Source organism: Ornithorhynchus anatinus, chromosome X3 (genome assembly GCF_004115215.2).
Source record: "Ornithorhynchus anatinus isolate Pmale09 chromosome X3, mOrnAna1.pri.v4, whole genome shotgun sequence".
Taxonomy (NCBI): domain Eukaryota; kingdom Metazoa; phylum Chordata; class Mammalia; order Monotremata; family Ornithorhynchidae; genus Ornithorhynchus; species Ornithorhynchus anatinus.
Window position 1 is genome coordinate 717,521 of NC_041751.1, and position 20,610 is coordinate 738,130.

General features: G+C 56.0%; 1 protein-coding gene across 1 annotated transcript in view; it reads right to left on the bottom strand.

Moving 5' to 3' along the window:
- Nucleotides 1–3,758: 3,758 nt before the first annotated feature.
- CDH20 (cadherin 20) overlaps nt 3,759–20,610 on the bottom strand; it is a 48,344-nt gene continuing 31,492 nt past the window's right edge. The window contains exons 3-13 of the mRNA XM_029053679.1: nt 20,187–20,551; nt 19,428–19,722; nt 18,121–18,240; nt 17,363–17,530; nt 15,962–16,149; nt 13,745–13,998; nt 11,130–11,266; nt 9,650–9,771; nt 8,665–8,782; nt 7,301–7,552; nt 3,759–5,145 (exon numbers count right to left, since the gene is read on the bottom strand). Of these exons, the coding sequence (XP_028909512.1) occupies nt 4,643–5,145; nt 7,301–7,552; nt 8,665–8,782; nt 9,650–9,771; nt 11,130–11,266; nt 13,745–13,998; nt 15,962–16,149; nt 17,363–17,530; nt 18,121–18,240; nt 19,428–19,722; nt 20,187–20,411 (2,382 nt within the window). The 5' untranslated portion in view covers nt 20,412–20,551 and the 3' untranslated portion in view covers nt 3,759–4,642. The remainder of the gene's footprint in view (nt 5,146–7,300; nt 7,553–8,664; nt 8,783–9,649; nt 9,772–11,129; nt 11,267–13,744; nt 13,999–15,961; nt 16,150–17,362; nt 17,531–18,120; nt 18,241–19,427; nt 19,723–20,186; nt 20,552–20,610) is intronic.

Here is a 20,610-nt window from a genome sequence, read left to right on the forward strand (position 1 = left end):
GTTGCCCCAACTCGCTCTCTTTCCTCTACCCACCCCCCGTGCCCCACAGCACTTGTGTATATATGGACGTATCTGTAAACCTGATGTAGGCAAGGGATTGTTTCTTTACTGTGGCATTGTACTTTCCAAGCGCTTAGTACAGTGCTCTGCACACAGTAAATGTTCAATAAATATGATTGAATGAATGAATGAATGACCTTGTATCTACCCCAGTGCTTAGAACAGTGCTTGGCACATGGTAAGCGCTTAACAAATACTAATATTATTATTTTTAAGTTCTGGAGTAGATACAAGTAAGCTCATTATGGGCAGAGAATGTTTCTGCTCATTCTGTGGTATTGTACTCTCCCACGCATATTTAGAACAGTGCTGTGCACATAATAAGCGCTCAATAAATACCATTCATTGATTGATAAAAGATAATCAGGTTGGACACAGTCTCTGTTCCACATGGGGTTCACCATCTTAAACCCCATTTTACAGATGAGGTAACTGAGGCCCAGGGAAGTTAGTGACCTGCCCAAGATCACGCAGCAGGCGAGTAGCAGAGCACCACTGGCCTCGGCTTTAGCTATGCTTTTCTCCACCTGTTTATTAAACTAAGTTCTGGTGTTTGTGCTCTGAGTGCATCAGAAATGGCTAGAGATGCCCTGCAGCCTTCCCGTATCCGCCCCCCACTGACCCTGGCTGACCCGCCCAGTTGGATTTTATTTGGTGTTTTTTGGCTGGTTGTTTGGTGTGGCCAACGTGACTTTCATTTTAACTCTTCTGTCCATTGTTGTGCGGGGGCCTGGCCGTCCCCACCTGCTGCCTGGGATGCCATATGTGAGCCCGACTCCCAGGACCCCTCCTCATGCTAATGCCAGTCCTCAAGCTCCACGTCGATCGGATCGGGCAGAGTGCTTCGAATCAGTATCGCCAGGGAAGGAAGAGGCGGAGGGGGTGACTTCCAGGTCCTACAGTCACTGCTCCTCTCCCTTCTTCTCTCCTTCTCCCATTCCCTGAATTTCTGGGCCCTCCTCATCCACCTACCCCCATTCCGCCATTGTTCGGTAGAAAGGGCGTCATTCTTGTGTGCAGAGTGTGACCGTAGGAGGGCAGAGTATGGTCGTGTGCAGGGTTTGACCCTGGGCAGGCAGAGTATAGTTCTGAGTGCCTGCTGTGTGCAGAGTGTGGTTCTGGATGTGCAGAGTGTGGTCCCGGGCCCCTGCTGCGTGCAGGGTGTGGTTCTGGGTGGGCAGAGTGTGGTCCCGGGCCCCTGCTGTGTGCAGGGTGTGGTTCTGGGTGGGCAGAGTGTGGTCCCGGGCCCCTGCTGCGTGCAGGGTGTGGTTCTGGGTGGGCAGTGTGGTTCCGGGTGCATACTGTGTGTTTTTTGTCTATCGCTTCGTCCTCTTTAGTCAATCAGGAGTGTTTACTGAGCGCTTACCACCTCCCGTGTAGGGGCCTTTTCTTCTCTGGTGGCAAAAGTGGGACCCTTGACATCTCCCCAGGCAGAAGACACAGTTTTCCTGGATCTCTGCTGGGCCGCAGGAGCTGGAAGTCACCCCCTCCATCTCCCTCCTTCCCTGGCGATACTGATTCGAAGCACTCTTCTTCTCCCCAGGCCCCAGAGCGTGGCAGCGGGGAGAGCCCAAGGTTCAATGTTCGGTGACAGAACACTGTCGCCTATTTAATAATAATAATGATGACGATGGCATTTGTTAAGCGCTACGTGCCAAGCACTGTTCTATTTAGTGTTCAAGGCTTCCGTCCCCAAGGGGGAAAACACGCCCTCGCGTTTGGAAACAAGTAAACGTCTTGTGGCCGAGCACTGGGCTTCTGGGTCCTGGAGGCGAGCAGAGTCGGTGGAGGCCTTCTGGGCGGCCTGGGCATGGCTTCGCTCTGAAAGCCAAGGCCCTAGTGCCACCTCCTGCCCAGGACGGATATTGCCAAGCCGTCCTGAGGAATTTCCATTCTCCCCAAACTTCCCAGAGCTTCCCTTCCCCTCTCCAGCCAGTCAGTCGGCGATATTTATCGAGCACTTACTGTGTGCAGAGCCCTGTGCTAACCGCTTAGGAGGGTACAACATCCCAGAGTTGGAAGACACGATTTTTGCCCACAGTCTCGAGGGGCAGGCAGACCTTGAAATAAATTACAGACAGGAGAAACGATCCGAGCGACCATCCTGCTGGTCCAGGTGCTCGTTCTAACCGACTAGATGACTGTATTATTCATTCAATCGTATTTATTGAGTGCTTACTGTAAAACAGCGCTTGCTCTGGTAGCTTCTTCACTGATCTCCCTGCCTCCAGCTTCTCCCGTGGCTCAGTGGAATGAGCCCGGGCTTAGGAGTCAGAGGTCGTGGGTTCTAATCCCAGCTGCGCCGCTTGCCAGCTGCGTGACTTTGGGCAAGTCACTTCGCTTCTCTGTGCCTCAGTTACCTCATCTGTAAAATGGGGATTAAAAAAACTGTGAGCCCCACGTGGGACAACCTGATCACCTTGTATCCTCCCAGCTCTTAGAACAGTGCTTTGCATATAGTAAGCACTTAAAACAAATGCCACCATTATTTTTTCTCCAATCTCCAGCCCCTACTTCACTCTGCTGCCTGGGTCGTTTTCTTAAATCTTCATTCTGAGCACATCTCCTCTCCTCAAAAACCTATTAGTCTTAGCTCCCAACGGAAACTCTTGTCCATTGACTCTAAGATACTCCACGAGGCTCTCTTCCTCCCACTCCCTCCCTCTAGTCTGTAAGCTCACTGTGGGCAGGGAACGTGTCTATCAACTCTGTTATATTGTACAAGCGCTTAGTATAATGCACTTCACACAGTAAGTGCTCAATAAATATGATTGATTGATTACTTATCCCCTGTCTTCTCCCCCTACACCCCAGCTTGCACTCTTCACTTCTTCCAAGCTAATCTTCTTAAGGTACCTTGTTCTCAACCTTCCCACCTCCAACCCCATGCTCGTGCCCTTTTTCCTGCTTAGGTCTTCCTCCCCCTTCCAGATCACCAGCCCTCAGCTCTTCCCATTTGAGTCCTCTGAAACCCTCCCTCCCCCCGCCCCACCCGGCTCCACTCCCCTCCCCGGCCCCAGCAGTTATGCCCCACTTCAGCATCTATGTATTCCCATATGCCCCCAGCAGCTTTGTTTTACAAATGCCACTATTTAAACACTTACCATCTTTCCAATGCTCCGCTTTCTCCTATCTGTAAATTCTTTAGTATGCCTCTCCCCTTAGATTGTAAGATGTTGGACGGCAGGGATTGGCTCGTCTACCTCTAGTGTACTCTAGTGTCCAGATCAGTGGAAAAGTGTCTAATTTGACCCAGATGAACTCGCCGTGAATCAACTGACTGCTCCAGGACCGCATTCCATGTCCTTTGCATTCTCTGAAATTGCTGAGCTGCAGGGCAGTGTCCAGAGAGCAGTTAGACAGTTAGATCGTCAATCACCTCCAGTGACTTTATGTAACCCCAGGGGCCCCTCTTTCACTTCATTTGGTGTCCTCAGATGACCCCCCGACTTCTCTGAATTGACGTTCAGCTCCTCGAGGGCAGGGTTCATGTCGCTTCCAATTCTTTACTCTCCCAAGCGCTTAGCACAGCACTCTCCACCCATCAGATCCCTATTTTTAAGGTCTTCGCCTTCATGCTTCTCTTTCTTCCTGGTGGCCGGTGGATTTGGACCCAGCACCCTTAACTGCCCATTTACTTCCCTCCAGACCTTCCCCACAGTTGAACTTGTATTAAAGGGAGTTGTGAGGGCCTGAGGTGCAGTATATCATATTTATTACCAAAATTATTAACAAATTTACAAAACTTATACATGTCATCTTCTCACATCCTTTTTCTTCTTCTACGCCGTGTCTGTTCGGGCAGATCATCCACCAAATGTAAACATGGCTTGGCCCTCCCGGCCGGGGTAAGGAAGCCGCCGACCCCCGGGCGAAGCCGAGAGAGACCCTTGTTTTCGCGGAGTAGCAGCTGATCTCTGTGTTTGGCAGGCGGAAGAGTCCACTACAGTGCCAGAGAGGCCGATTTCTCCGGTTTCTTTCTGAGCGATTAAAATTTAGCAGTGGCCCCGGCCGCAGAGCTGAGAGGAGGATCCACGCAGGCTAAGGTCGTCGAGCTATATTAGTAGTAGCGTCCGTGACTCGAGGTTCCGCCGTTAGACTCGAGCGCGACAGAGTCGGGGTGGCGCCCCTCTCCCTCTTTCTCCCAACCCCCCTCTCCCGCCCCTCCCCATGCAAGGTGGACAGGCTCCTAAACCTCGGCCCTCCAGGGTGAAGAGGTGGCCCGGCTTCCCAGGCCCGAGCGCCCTGTCGGGTTGCCTCTGTGCTGTCCAATCTGCCCGCTCGTTCCCTCGAAGGGAATCGAGTCAAATTAGAAGCGGAAGCGGGTCCCCCCGATCCCCTCCTCCACCCCCCCCACTCCCTTCCCCCCGCCCCCCAACCGAGGAGCCGCGGTTGAGGCCTGAGGCCTGCTGAAACCCCCACCCCGAGAAGACCACCCCCAGGCTTGCTTCCTTCAGCCACACGTGGGATCCCCGCCCCCCACAAACACACTTCATCCTCAGCTTGCTCCCGCTTCCGAGGGGACGGCGGTGACCCTCGCAATTCCTGGCAGCCTCAGAGAAGGAGGAGAATACCGCACTGGCTACCACGGGGGCCCCCGGGCCTCGGAGACCCCGTACATGGCGGCCAGCTTCTGGAAGGGAGGGCCCCAGCCCGTCAGAAAATCGAAGCTCTGGTCCGAGTCGGAGCCGGCGGCCGAGTGCAGCGAGCTGAGGGACTGGGCCGCCGAGCCGGCCCCCTCGAACACGTAGGTCTGGAGCGAGTCGAAGGGGGGAGCCCAGAGGTCGGCGTCGGCCTCGTGGAGCTTGGCCAGCACGTAGCCCTGCACGCCGCCCCCGCCCCAGGCCACCTGCCCAGACAGGCTGGCGATCTCGGGCGACGGGTCCCCGCACCCGCCCGCCATCCCCCCCGCCGCCCGGGCCTCCCGGGGGTTCCACATGGCGGCGATGTCGAAGGCCTCCGTGTCCTCCTCGCCGCCCCCTTCGTCATCGTAGCGCACGATGTTCTCGTGGACGTTCTCCTCGTCGTCCGGCACGCAGGGCCGCTTCCGCCGCCGCCTCCAGGACAGGACCACGAGCACCAGCACTGTGCCGAGCCAGAGGGACCGGGACTCAGCCACGGGCGGGACGGGAGCGGGTTTCCTGGCCACCTGGCCGGAGGGGAGGGAGGGAGCCGAACGCTGGGATGCGTGTTGAGGAGAGGAGTGGGGTGACCAGCTAGGTCACGATCCCCGTCCCACTTGGGGGCTCACGGTCTAAGAGGGAGGGGAGAGCGATTGGGAATCTGAGCCCCATTTTACAGAGGAGGAAACTGAAGCCCAGCGAGGTAAAATGCTTCTCCCGGGCCCGCCTAGCAGGCCAGGGGATGTCGGCCACTAGGCCCCGTGCCTTCTTACTCCCAGCCCCGGGTCCCTGCCACTTCCCCGCTCTGTGGGCCAGGCGAGCCCGCTCTTGGGAGCTGGCGGGCACAGGATGGGCAACAGCAAGAGCAGACCGTTGCATTTCTCTCTCACCTGCCTGGGGCCTGGATGGGAAACCGAGACCCGACCGCTGAGTGGGGAAATGTGGACGGGGAGAACCATCTTCATAGTGAGAGGGGTCCACGAAGAGGAATATGGGCCTGTGTCCCGCTGCATTTTTTTTTTATAGTATTTGTTAAGCCAGGCACTGTTCTCAGCGCTGTGGTAGATACAAGCTAACCAGGTTGGACACGGTCCATGCCCCACACGGGGCTCACAGTCTTAATCCCTTTTTTACAGATGAGAGAAGCGAAGTGACTTGCCCAAGGTCCCACAGCAGACAAGTGGTGGAGCGGGGTCGAGAGCCCAGGTCCTCCTGCCTCCCGGTCCCGTATTCTTTCCGGGGGACCAGCCCGCCTTTCCCCGTTAGGGTTTGTTACGGTCCCCTCTCCCACCCCGTCCCGCGGCATCCCTAGCAGCCTGCTCGTGGAGGGCTGGCTCCAGCTGGTCGTGTCAAAAAGACGAGGGCCGTTACTTCAGGTAGCCCTCCCTGCCCAGGAGGTGGCTGCGAGGGCCAGGCCGAGGTGGGGCTCCTTCAGGAACGGGAAGGCACCGTGGTCAGGACCTTGGGAAGAGGTGTGATAGCCTCCCATCTATCTAACAGCTGAGAAGCAGCGTGGCTTCACTTAAGAAGTCACTTAACTTCTCGGCGCCTCAGTTACCTCTTCTGTAAAATGGGGATGAATGATCATAATGGAGGTATTTGTCAAGTCCTTACCAAGTGTAAAACACTGCTCTAAGCAGTGGGGGGTGGGGGGGATACGAGGTGATCAAGTTGTCCCTCGTGGGTTCCCGGTCTTCATTCCCATTTGACAGATGAGGTCACTGAGGCCCAGAGCAGTGAAGTGACTTGCCCAAAGTCACACAGCTGACAGGCGGTGGAGCCGGGATTAGAACCCATGATCTCTGACTCCCAAGCCCGTGGTCTTTCCACTGAGCCGCGCCGATTAAGACTGTGAGCTTCACGTGGGACAAGCCGATGACCCCGTATCTCCCCCAGCGCTTTGAACAGTGCTCGGCACACAGTAAGCGCTTAACAAATAGCAACATTATTATCAACGGCGGCCAGGCCGCCTTGTGGCTTAGAAGTGTCTGTGGGGCCACCCTGTGGCGTCAAGCGGGAATCACAGGACCCTGTCGCCTCTCCTGAATCTGTCAATCATCATTTACTTAAGCGTCTCCCCGGGGCCTCATCACCCGGGACCCCCAACCTGCCCCCGGCGCCCCCTCCAGCCATTAAGTCAGGAGACAAAATCCCGATGTGCTCACGTTGTCAAAGTGACGTCGGAATCGTTGACTGCATCCGGTTGCACTTACGGAAATTCTTGGGCGAAAGGGGCCGTAACGTGTCCGTGGCAGACCTGTCTACTCCCTATCGGTTAATCAGTGAATAGTATTTTGGGAGCATCGACTGTGTGTAAAGTGCTTTCCTGGGTACCTGCTACGAGTAGAGAGGGTACGCAGCCAGTACGGCGTTCTGTGTCCGGGACAGTGCCCCGCACACAGTCGGCGCCCGGGACAGCGCTTTGCACGCAGCAGGAGCTCGGGACAGTGCTCTGCACACAGCCGGTGCCCAGGACGGTGCTCTGTATACTCCCAGTGCCCACGAACCGCTGCGAGGCCGGGTCTGGGGAAGCCGTCCCGGCGGCGAGGTTGCCCGGGCGCTGACTGAAAGCCGGGCGTGCGGCTGTCTGGGCACCCTTTGGGAGCGCCCCGTCTTACCTAAGAGCACGAAGACGCAGGCTAGGACGGCGATGAGAGCACTCGGGCTCAGGCTGGCGGGCAGCCCCAGGGCCTCGGCGTCACAGGACAGCACGTCACCGTGCTCATCGCAGCTGCACACGTGGACCGTCAGCGTGCCCGTACTGCTCAGCGGGGGCCGTCCGCCGTCCGCCACCAGGATCGGGAGCTGAAAGGTCTTCTGCTCCAGCTGCCTGAACCCGGACCTCCGGGTGAGGACTCGGGCCGTGTTGTCTGTGGAGGAGGGAGGGAAAGATGGTCAGCGTGCAGTAAGTGCGACTGATCGATGGGCTGATTGATCGGAAAGGCCAACGGTCAGAAAGCGCACCCCGTCCCTGGGGGAGACGGCAGAGGAAGGGGGCTGTGCAGTCCCTTCCTGCAGTCTGCCCCAACCCTCCGCGAACCATTGTTCGACATTAACATCTCTTTCCCCACTGTCACCTCTAGGTCTCCCCATAACATTCTACCCCTCTCTCAAACGCCCGCCAAACTGTCACTCCTAACAGTGATAATCGTGGTATTTGTTAAGCGCTTTCTATGCGCCGGGGGTGGATCCAATTGAATCCGGTCAGACACAGTCCTTGTCCAACATGGGGTTCACGGTCTCAATCCCCATTTTACAGATGGGGCAACTGAGGCCCAGTGAAGTGTCTCGCCCAAGGTCACACAGGAGACAAGTGGCAGAGCCGGGATTAGAACCCGTGTCCTTCTGACTCCGAGGCCCATGCTGTACCCATTGTGCCATGCTGCTTCCTCATTTAGGTCTTCCCCGATTCCCTCCCTCCCAGCCACACTGGCGACGCCACCTTCCTCTGTGGGTGTGCCGTTCCCTGATGCTTGCTACACAATGAGTTGCAGGTGTCCGACAAGGGCCGGGCGAGTCTGTTCTCTTTGGTTCCTCCCCTTCTGCGCTAGAATGCAAGCTCTCCCAGGGTTGAGTGGCACCAACACTCTCTATCCCACCCACGGCTTGGGGTGGCCTGGTTTGCTTAAGGGTTCTTGTTTTCCCAGTACTTCTTCCGAGCTCATTTTCAACTTCACGTCCCCATCCCGAGTCTCCCAGGTGACTCCTTGCAATGTGACTACGTCCCCGCCCCCCCCCCCCCGGGGCCAGCCTTCGATCCCGGGCCTGACCCCCGGCAATCAGCTGCGGCTGCAGGGGCGTACCCGGGCGGGGAAGAAACAGCCGCCCGGCATCCGGCCGGGTCACGTGGCCTCTTGGAGCCGCACGGGAGCGGGGATGCGGCCGGAGACGGTGGTCGCCGCCGCCATGGCCTCATGCCACTCTGTGACGACGGCAGCCCTTTCCCCTCCCGGCGTTGGCCGTGTGACTTGCCGCCACCTACCTCGATTGTCCCACAGAGTGAAGTTGGCATTGTTGGCTGCCTCGGGGCCCAAGCTGTAGAAGAAGTGCTGGCCGTCCTGAGGGTCATCCTGGTCCACGGCGCTCAGGGTTTGAATCACCTGAGCGAGGGCCGGGGTGGGCAAGAGAGGGGGAGGCAGAAGGAGCGAGAGGAAGAGGGAAGGAGGGAGGAAGGAGGCGGGAGAGGGACAGAGTAGGAGAGAGAGCGAGAGAGGGAGGGAGTGGGTGAAGGGAGCGAAAGACGGAGGGAGAGGGCAAAGGAGGGAGAGAGGGAAGGAAAACAGGGTCCAGAGTCAAAGGTGGAACTCCAACAGGCAAGAACCCACGTCTCCTGGGTGCAACCACTTGGTGATGCTGCTGCGGGACTGGGAGCAGTGAGAGAGACTCCCCCGAGGATTGTCTGGAGTCGCAGTTTCCCTCTAGGGTCTGGACCATTCTTGGGCCTCCAGGGAAAGAGGGAGAGATGGGAGCTCTCCGCAAACGTTCCCAGGACCGTTCAGGCAGATTGAGGCAATTGGGATCGGTTTGGGACCTCTCCAGGTGGGAATTTCGGGTGGAAAGGTCACCCGGGATGTCTTTGCCCCCAGGGAGCTGGTAAATCATAGGATGCCAAACTCTCGGGATGTCCTTTCTTGGATGGAGGACAGAGAGCACCGCATTGTAACCAGAAGAAGGGCAGTTCCCTCCCGGGCCCAGGGCGATGGAGCCCGGGGTCAGTGCCCCGGAGTGGTGCGGAGGGGGAGTGGAGAGAACCGGGCACCAGCAGACTGGGGGAGGGAGAGGCCAAAGCGGTGGCAAGGGGGGTAGGGGAGGGCCGCCAGCGATGAAAAGTTAACGTTGAAGGGGGCGTGGAGATGTGTCGACGAGCAATGGGGTTGGCTGGGAGAGCTCTCTGACCTTTCGTCCCCTCCCGTGCGCTCCTTAGCCAAACACACCTGTCACCCGGCTCCCTCTTCTGGGACGCTCACCTGCCCTGCTCTGGCATTTTCACAGACGAAAGCCTCGTAAAACCCGGGGAACTCTGGGGCATTGTCGTTCACGTCCAGGACTTTCACGGTGACAGAGACGCTGCCGATCTGGGCGGGATTGTCTGAAGGAGAAGAGAAATCTGGGATCCGGGAAAGGCAGCTCCGGCTGACCGGCCGACTGACCGGCCGACTGACTGGCCAGCGGGGCAGGCGGCCCGCTCGGTCTGGTTCTGAACGAAATGGGGAAGGAGACACCCGCGGTCCCAGTGCGGGCTCGGACTAGCCCTAGGAATCCCAACAGTGAATGCCTGCCGCGAGTCCCCGGAGTCGTCCCTGAGGTGTACACGGGGGTGATGCCAGTTTGAAAATGGGGAAGCTGTGTTGCTGAAAATCAACTGGAGACGGTTTGTGGGTGAACTGGGAAGAAGAGCTTTCTTTTTGTAATTATCCCCAGAGTTCATATCCTACAGAAACACACCCCTCTCCCAGTGTTCCTCCAGGACATGAGATCAGGCCAATTGTGGGTCTGCCTGATTTCCTCACTGGGGGAAATTCATGTTTTAGTGCTGAGATTTAGTGCCTTTTGGGCTCGGATGAATCCCCTGGCTCTGGCCTCCAAATTATCTTTCCCTTGGCCTCACCCTTTCTTCTCGTCCTCCCTCCCAGGGCCTTAGAGAAAATGAAGCTGTATACCCCGAGTTCACTGCCACTGGGTTAATTCTTGCTTTAGGGTGATGAGAGACCAAATAATAGTGGTTTAATAATAATAGTGATAATACTTATAATAATATTTACTGAGCACCGTACTAGGCTGGGTGCACTGCACTCAGTGCTTGTCAAGAGCAACCCAGGGATCCCTGCCCACCAAGAGCTTCCACTCGGATCAAGTCCAGGAATAAGGCTCAGAGAAACGCTGCGAGATCAAGCTTTCGCAAATACTCTGGGGTACCTGTCTAGCCTGGGCACCCCTCTCCCATCTCCTGCATCCTTAGCATCTTCCCTCAGCATATTTTTGCTCATCGCACCATAATTTCTTGCGCTTGGATCTGTCCCCTCTGACCACTTGATAGTCACCCCACCCTCAGCCCCCCAGTCATTTCTTTATTTATATTAATGTCTGTCCTCTCCTCTAGACTGTAAAAGCTCATCGTGGGCAGGAAGCGTATCTGCCAAATCCACTGTACTCTCCAAAGTGTTTAGTACAGTGCTCTGCACACAGTAAATGCTGAACAAATACCTCTGATTGATTCTCCCAGCCCTATTAGGAGCAAAGTAGAGGTGGGCTCCCCCAGGCATCTTCCCTCCCCTCCCAGAATGTTCCCACTTCCCAGTCTGTTCTCCTGTTCAGGACCCTAATGGGGGCCACTCCCTTCTGCCAACAATGTGGCACCGGACTCAACACGTGGCAAGGCTCTAGGCTCTGTCCCCCCCATACTCAGTGATGGCACTGGCAGGAACGTGGTCCGGTTGTCCCACTTACTCATCTCCACCGCCAGAACGGTGAGGTTGTGCCATGGAACCTCTTCCCGATCGAGGGGCCTGGCAGTCATCAGAGCGCCCGTGGTGATGTCTACGTAGAAGAATCGGCCCGGATCACTGCTTCTGTCGATCGAATATCTGCAACACACATATTAGTCACCTGGAGCCTGGCTGCGGATGACCAGGACACCAGAGAGAGAGAGAGAGCTGACCCAGTGGGAATCCTCTGTTGCTGAGAAATATCTCGAAAAGTCCACGGCCGCACACTAGAACCTCGATCTAGCACCAGCTTTCGGGGTGACTGAGAGCAGCCCGAAAAATGGGGAGGTGAAGCTCGGAACCCAAATGGCATCGTGTCGCCCACACCCCCCTCGCCATACCCATGTATGCAGAGTCTGTATTTCTGTCTCTGTTTCTAAGTCTCTGACATGTCTTGCTGCCCCCGGGTCTCTGTCTGGGATATTTGTCTCTACCTCAAAGTGTCACCACACAGTTGGAAAAACACGTTGGAACCTGTCTCTGTCTTTGTGACTTGTGCTGCCTCCGTGTCTCTGTTTCTCTCTCCCTGTCTCTGCGTTTGGGTCTCTGTCTGTGACCCACTTCCTCTCTGTCTCTGGCTCTCTGCCTCACTGTCCGTCTCTGCCTCTCTCAACTGTTTGGCTTCCGACCGTGCTCTCCCTGCCTGAGAGCCTTATCGCACCCATTTCCCGCCCACCCACCCATAAGAGAGCCATTCTGAAGGCGGTCTGTGTGTCAGACCCTCGAACTCTCAGACCCTCGACTGCGTGGGAGTCCAGAGCCAGACTGGGAACCGGGGATTGCCTTCTGTCCCCATGTGATCGGGGAACCCGTTGGAATTACTACTTGGATTTTTCAAACTACTATCTTTTTTTTGCTAAACCATGGGTTTTTCTTTGAAGGAAGGAACCCACTAATCTTTGCAAAATCTATTAATGTGATATAAGAAATACTACACTTAAAATTTTTGATTGAGGGAGTGGTGGTGTGTATGCAGGTGTGCACGCGCACCTTTATCAGCCTTGGAAGAGTATGAAAGGATGTGAGGGACTGAGAAGGTTGCCAAAACAAGCCCACAGTGGCTGGTTGCCTATTTAAAGTCAGTACGAGAGGGCACCGGGTTGTGATGGAATACTTGTGATTTCTTAAAATTAGAGGCAGCACGATCAAGTGGAGAGAGCCAAGGGTCAGGAGAGCTGGCTTCCACTCCCGACTCTGTCGCTGGCCTCCTGAGGGACCCGGGGCAAGTCCCATGGCCTCTCTGGACTTACTTTTCCTCATCAGTCATATGGGGGTCAGCTCCTTGCCCTCTCTCCCTCTGAGCCTGGGAACCCCTGATGAGACGAGGACCTGGTCTGATTTCTCTTATATCCTCCACAACACTTTGTGCATGGGAAGTGCCTCACACATGCCCAAAGTCACTACCCCAAGTGCTGTCACGGCAGTACAGCCAGCCCCAGGCGCCCGGAAGCTACTTGGACGGGACAGGTAGCCTCACTCTTGGGGCCCTTGTCTAGCCCTGAAAATGCTGCAAGCAGCCAGGGCAGGTTGGGGGATTGGAGCCGTCGGGGCGGGTGGCCCTGATCCCCAGTTGCCCCCTGCCCCTGAGCGGTTGCGGTCCCTGGAGCCGACGACCGGGCCGTACATATCCCTCTGAGCCCGGCCCACCCCAGCTTACGTGGCTGGAAGTTTAAATGGGCTAATGGTCCCGGTTACAATGTCTGCTGGGCTCAGAGCCCTGTACTAGGTGTTTACTCATTGCAAAGGGCTGGCCTGATGTCTCTTTTGTGCAGAGTGCTGGACTGGTGGCCTATTTCAGGCAGGGTGCTCTACTAATCACCTACTCTGTGCAGCACCTTCTGTCTGCAGAGTGAGGTGCTGGGCATCTTCTGTGTGCAAAGCGCTGTACCAGGAACCTTCTGTGTGCAGAGTACTATATGGAGCACCTGCTCTGTGCAGAGTGTTGTCCTGGGGCTCCGAAGAGAGCGGACTAGCTGAGGGAGCATGAAGAAGCATGGCCTAACGCAAAGAGCACGGGACTGGGAGTCAGAGGACCCGCGTTCTAATCCCGACTCCTCCACTTGTCTGCCGGGTGACCTTGGGCAAGTCACTTCACTTCTCTGGTTCTCAGTTACCTCATTTTTAAAATGGGGATTAAGACCGTAAGCTCCATGTGGGACAGGGACTGTGTGTCCAACCTGATTTTTTTTTGCATCTATTCATTCAGTGGTATTTATTGAATGCTTACTGTGTGTAGAGCACTGTACTAGGCGCTTGGAACAGTACAACATAATAATACAGTGCCTGGCCCATAGTAAGCACTTAACAAATATCATGAAAAGGTGGGGGTGGTGAGAGGGGGAATGAGGGGGGAGGAAGCCAGCGGCTCTGGGTCAGGAACCAAGGGCAGCGAGCCCATTGCCGCGTCTCCCCCAGCGCGCTGTTCCGTGAAGTAAAAATTAGAGGGACCGAGGGCGGAAGCGAACGGGTGCCGTCGCAACGGGGAAGGAAGGTGAGGAGAGGTGGAGAGCGGCCAGAGGAAATGGCAGGGCTCAGTCCGAGAGGCAGGCGGGAGAAGGGTGCGAAGTGCAGACCGACCGGATGGAATTGTTGGTTACGTCCGGGTCGGCGGCGGACAGGGTCCGAACGGTGGCGCCAATCTCAACGTCCTCGGGCACCTCCACAAAGTAGGTGCCCAGCTCGAAGACGGGAGGCTCGTCGACGTCCTCCACGCTGATGTGTACCGTCGCCGTGTCCTGGAACGGGCCCAGGCTCAGGAAACGTAGTTCGGAGTGCCGGTTGGCCCCCTCCACCTTCAGCGTGTAGCTCCTCTTGGTCTCAAAGCTCAGCGGCTGAAAGGGCCCAGAGGGGCAGCACGGTCAGACACAGGCCAGGTTGGTCCCTGCCCAGCCCCTCCCTCCTCCCGACCCACCAGCGCGGTCCGGAGGTGCGAAGTCTGGGGTCTGAGTCCCCAGGTTGTGGAAGGAAAGCAGGGGACTGGCCTCCCTTGCCCGGCACATTCAATGCTGGCTAGGTTTTTAACTGAATAGTTGTTCAGATCATCTGGAACCTGCAGCATAGTGTAGAGAGCCCAGGGCTGGGAGGCCAGAGACCTGGCCACTGGCCTGCTGGATGGCTTGGGGCAAGTTACTTCACTTCTCTGGGCCTCAGTTTCCTCCTCTGTAAACTAGGTATAAGGTCCCTGCCCTGGTCTCCCTCTCTCTTAGCTTGGAATCCCCCTTGTGGAGCAGGGACAGTGTCTGACCTGCTTATCCAGTATCTATCTTGCCTTTCGTATCACCGGTGCTACAACCAGAAAGTATTCCCCTGGCCATTTCCTTCTTAGCGGTAATCTGTTTCACAGTCCCCTCATGGCAGAAATGAAAATGTGTTTTCAAAGACTGAAGTGACAGTTATCCAGGAAAACAACCACCGTGACAAAACCCTCTTGGGAAATTACACTCTGGAAAATAAACCAAATGGTGCCGGTGGAAACAATGCTCTTTCAGTGCAGGGGTTCAGAGGACCAGAATAATAGTAACTGAGGTATTTGTTAAGTGTTTACTATATGCCAGGCACTGTACTAAATGCTGGGCAGGATACGAGCAAATTGGGTTAGACATAGTCCCTGCCCCACATGGAGCTCACACTCTTATTGATGCTTACCGACTCTTCCAGCTCCGCTTGTCTGAGGGCGTGGTCGGCGAGAGCCAAGCCGCTGCCTACACCTCAGGAGGGATGAAAATCTGTCCGGCCAAAACCCCCCGGTGGGACAGAGAATCTGGGGCCGGTCCACTGGAGGCTGACCATGCTAAAAAGATCTTAGTTTCAAGCTCAGGGATTGCATAATCAATCGATCGTATTTATTGGGCACTTACTGTGTGCAGAGCACTGCAGTAAGCACTGGGGAGAGTACACTATAGCATATAGCAGGAACATTACCTGCCCACAATGAGCTTACATTCTAGAGTAGAAGGCAGACATTAATATAAATAAACTGTGAAGCGAAAGGCCAAAGACTCAATGGGCAACTGGAGCGCGCTCTGGTCAGCTCACCTTCCCAGGCCTCCACTGTCAAAGGAGGGGTTACCTCAGGCCCGGCTCACGTGCAAATGGCCAGTCCCTGGCCGGCCGGCCTCTCCCTTCTGCATCCTCATGTGCTCTGACCCCGGGGGCCGCAGCTGTTTGGTTTCCCCCCTCCCCTTCCGCCTGGCTCAGTGGCCTAATCTGGGCCTGGAACCTGACTGTGGCCTCTCCTGAAAGATCCAGTTCTCTTCCAACCCTGGGTTGCACCTGGACGCTACCAGGCTGCTGGGCTCAAAACTTCTTTGGGACTTCTGGATCCCTATGGATCTTCAAGGTGTAATTTAGGAACCCTGCCTCTTAATTCGGGTATTCACGATTGGATGGCCCTGCTCTACTTTAAAAGGTGCCTAGTTTTAATTCAACTATTCAGTGGTTCATTCACGTGGTTGGATAATTGAGTTGCTACTGTGATTTCAATGTCTAAAGAGTCAAGTGGGCAAAGAGCTCTGGGGGGACTTTCACAAGACCCTGGGTTGAGAACAGGCTCCAGCTGCTTTTTAGGACTCAAAAGGAAATCCTGAGCAAATTTGGTGGCAACAGGAAAGGGGGATTTCAGTGACCGCATGCGTACTCATCTGCGCCCTTGCGTGTGTCCCTCCCTCTCCCCCCCCGCCGCCACGTGCACGCATACTCACCTGTACAAGCACACTCGCCTACACAGTCACCTATCCCTTGCTTACCCAACACCCCGGAGTTGAAAATCTCGTTAGGCCCAAGAAGTTACACTACCTTCCTCACGGTTATGATGCCGACTTGAAAGTCGGGATCGGTGCTGATGTCGAAGGCATCCAGGCCGTCGCCCTCCAGCAGACTGTACGTCATTTCGGCATTGATTCCTTCGTCCGGGTCTTTGGCGAACACCCGTCCGACCGTGGAGCTGACCGGTGCCGACTCCGACACGCTCATCTGATAATGCTCTGTGGGTACGATGCGCAGGAGGGAAACAAAGACCCGTTGCTGAAAATGACCGAGGGGCCTCCCCTTGAGCCCGAGACCGCCTCTCCCGCAGAACCGGCCTCCGAGACGGATCTTTCCTCCCCCCAAAAGTGGGAAACGGTTCAAGGGTAGGGGCTGTGCCTCCTCCCTCTCCCATATTCATTCATTATTCATTCAATAGTATTTATTGAGCGCTTACTATGTGCAGAGCACTGTACTAAGCATTTGGAACGAACAAGTCGGTAACAGTTAGAGACGGTCCCTGCCCTCTGATGGGCTTACAGTCTAATCGGGGGAGACAGACAGACAAGAACAATGGCACCCGAGCGTTCAGGACAGCGCTCTGCCGAGGGCCGACACTTGGCAAACAGCATGGATCGATGAACCCGGTGACCCTCTGAAGAGTATACAAATGATGAGTCACAGCACCCCAGCCAGCTCTGGCAAGCGAGCAACAGATGGAGAATGTGCCAAGGACGGACAGACATGGACAGGGCTCCCCGCCCTGCACCGAAAGTCAAAATTAGGGCCATTCACAAATGGTAGGCACATGGGGGCACTGTTTCTTAACAGTATTCTGAACAGTTCTTTAACTTAACTGAGCTCGCATTACTGAGCATGTTGTATTCTTGAGGAAGGTTACTTTACTGAAAAATCTTTTTTATTTATAAATGGGATTTGTGGAGCACTTACTGCGTGCCAGGCACTGTATTAAGCATTGGGGTAGATACAAGATAATCAGCTGAAGACAGTCTCTTTCCTCCATAGGAGGTCACAGTCTAAACCCCCATTTTACAGATGAGGTAAGTGAGGCACAGAGAATTCAAGTGATTTGCCCAAGCCTACAAGTGGGGGAGCTGGGATTAGAACTGAAGTCCTCCTATTCCCAGACGTGCTCTTTCCGCCAGGCCACGCTTCTTCTCATATTACGGCTGAATCTGTCTAGTCTTGACCCGATACAAACACATGTGCGTGACCGTTTTTCCCGGCCCCAAATCTACCCGTGTCTTTGTAGAGGTAAATATTCTACCATAACAGACTCATGCTGTGGGAAGAGCAACCCCTAATATCCTTCAGTGACAGAGCCAGACTGTGAAATGAAAACACACACTGCAGGAGAACTGTTTGACTACATCTACGCTGCCCCTGTGAAGATAAACACACACACACACACACACACGCAAGGAGACTTACTCTGAGGGAATCGGGGCGGGTTGTCATTGACATCAGAGAGAGAGATGTTGACAGTGGCAGTCCCAGCCAGCCCTCCGAGCTGTCCCCCCATGTCCTTGGCCTGGATGATCACTTCGTAGCTCTCCTTCGCCTCTCTGTCCATATTCATCAGCGCGGTCCTAATCAAGCCTGCATGGTGGAGAAATTGGGGTTCCTTTTCTAAATAGGCCCCAGCAATCTCCTCCTGCCCCAATCCTTGCGAATGGCCCTTCCCCCTCTCCCACCCTTGAGAAACAGCACCCACAGTGAGGGCCCGGTCTAGCCCAAGTGGGGCCACCCGAGTCCTCCTCCTTCTCTCTCTCTTCCCCCCAGCCCCATTGCCAGGTGACCTTGTAAGGCAAATGTTTGCCTCCTCTCTTCTCCCTCATCCTCCTTAAAGCACATGTATTCCATTATTGTGGCCAGCCCCGGAGGGACCCACGCTAACCCACCCGGCCTGTAGACGGAGAGATTGTAGGACGGGGTATCAGGCCTACTTCGAAGACTCCGTTCTTTCCTCTGGTGAGCCCAGATTCTATCAGAGATTAGTTGGCTCCATAGATTCCATCTGCGGGTGCCAAGCTGCTCTCTCGCTTCCCCCGGGGCAGCCTGGCTCTGTGCTGTCTGGATCCCTCCGTGACAGTCCTGCCGGCCAGGGGGCCGGAGCTGGGATTCTCAATGGCCGTGAGATATCGGGACTGGATGGGACCTTTCCCAAGAATCCCGGGTCGAATCTGTACCTGTTTTGGAGTCCACAGAAAAGTAGGGCTGGCCCTGAAGGATACTGTATACCACCCTGGCGCTGCTCCCGTAGCTCGGGTCATCGGCGTCGGTAGCCGTCACCTGGATAACAGAGGTGCCTGAGAGAACGGGGAAACGGCGTCACAGCTGGAGAGATGATGGGACCGACCCGGCCCAGCCTAACCTGGACCTGATGCATGGCACTGTAGGGGTCATGTTGTGCAGGGCAGGGAAAGGGGGGAAACTCTCCCGATATTTGAGACTCCCTCTGTAACTCGTTAGTGGCCGAGAGCCAGATAGATACCATACAGTGTCCCTGCGGCATGCGGGATGGAAGCGCCTTCGGGTGCCTTCTGTTCTTTGGCGACTGTAAGTTTATTCTAGGCAGGGAACGTGTCCGCTAATTCTGTTGCGTCGTACGGTCCGAAGCATTTAGTACAGTGCTCTGCTCATAGTAAGCGCTCAATAAATACCATCGATGGTTTGATTGATTGACATAAGTGGGTCTCTGATTGGCAGCACGATGTCTTGGGGAGGGAGGAAGAGACGTTTGGCCCTTGAGAAGATCAAAAGCCTTTTTTACCCTGAAAAACCGGTGTGAAAAACTAAACACCGCTTTCTGATCCTCACCTTCACGTTTCGGTGCAGGGAATGGTAGGGCACATCTGCGTGCAGTGTAGACACATAGGTTCACACCTGTTGCTCTTTGGGGTGGGTGCGGCGGGTAGGTAACCCTCAAGGACAGGACTTTCTTATTTCTCTTCTCAGACCAGGGGAAGGTAGAGTTTGGGCTTCTTCAGTTAGAAAGTTTCTATTGAGTGCTTACTATTGACAGGGCACTGTACTGAGTGCCTATTAGGTGCTGAGTGCTTATTACTGTGTGCAGGCCATCGTACTGGAACTTACTGTGTGCAGGGCACTATATTGGGTTCTTACTGTGTGCAGGGAACTGTTCTGGACACCTACTGCATGCAGAGCATAGTACTCAACTTGGCAGAAAACCGGACAGGTAAAAGAGATGGTCTCTGCACCCAAAAGGCTTACAGTCACCTTTCTGAACTAGGCAGTGAACCTCTCTCTCTCTCTCCCCGCCCCCGTCCCCTACCCCCGTCCCCCCACCTTTTCCCCTTCCCTCCCTTCCTCCCTTCCTCCCTCCCTTCCGCAATCTGAGGGCCACGGAGAGAGCGGCCGTGTGGGTTTTTCTCTGGTCCCCAGATTTTCTCTGGGCAGCACCTGCCCATCTGTTTCGGTCCAGGAAAACCCATCCCGGCCCTCACCCCCCTCTTCAGGTCCCGACCACACTTACCCACGGGAGACATCTCGGCCACGGTGGCCACGTAAGGCCCGTCCGGGAACCTGGGCTCATTGTCGTTGATGTCTTGGATTTTGATGACGAACTCGGATTCTGGCTCCATGGGCCGCCCCGTCCGCCTGTCCAGCGCCTGGGCCCTCAGGGTGTACTGCGGCCTTTCCTCCCGGTCCAGCCTCTGGGTAGCGTGGATGTCCCCGGTGGCGTCGTCGATGGTGAACACGGCTCCCGCGCCCTCTCCCGACAGGATGTACCTGATGGAGCCGTCGCCCCTGTCCATGTCCGAGTGCAGCTGCGGAGAGGAGCAGAGGACGGCCCCGCGGGTGACCCCCGTGGGCGGCAGGCAGGTTCTGGGGGTTTCGGGCTCCTCCCCGTGAGAGAGAGAGGGAGGGAGACGGGCTGATAGGGCTCCCGCACAAAGGCCCGTTGACCTTGGAATTGTAACATCAGAGTGAAAGCGATCAAGCCAAGAGAAGTGCCTTTGGGTCTTACTTCTCTTAAGAGCAACCCCCTGGGGTTGTGGGGTGACCTGGAAACATTTCTCAGTAGGGTGACACAGGCAGCAGCTGCCAAACCCTCTCCTGAAGCCAGGGCCTGAGAGGGGCAGGGTTCATCGAGGAGACGGGCTCCTCCAGCCAGGGTCATTCGCCAGCACGCTCATGCTCGCACCCACCTTCACACCCACAACCACTCGCACCCACCCACCCGCACACACACCCACCCTCCCCATAAACTGGAGGGCTGGGGGGACCTTACCTTGCCGACGTACAGCGGCTCTGTCCCCGTATATTCCTCCAGAACAAAGAACTGGTTCCAAACCCAGCTTCTCTTCGCTCGCGGGTGCGGCCCGTCGGCAGAGGGGTCCTCGGGGGTCCCTAGGGAGGCAGCGGCTGGGCCGGGCCGGACCACGGTGCTCGGTTCCAGCAGCCCACAGACGTATAAGCTGACCCCCAGTCCCAGCCAGCGCTGTACTCCGCTCATCCTAGCTCCGGTGGGTCCGGCCGGCCCGGCCCGGCCCGGCCCCAGCTCCCCTCAGGCCCCCGGCGCCCGGGCACGCCCCGGAGTGGACGTGGCTCATGGGGACGCCGAGCCCCGGCACTGATGGCTTCTGGGGACCCTCTCTGTAAGGGAGGAAAACACAGCGAGGTATTCGCCGGCAGGAAAGCTGTCGAGCGCAAGC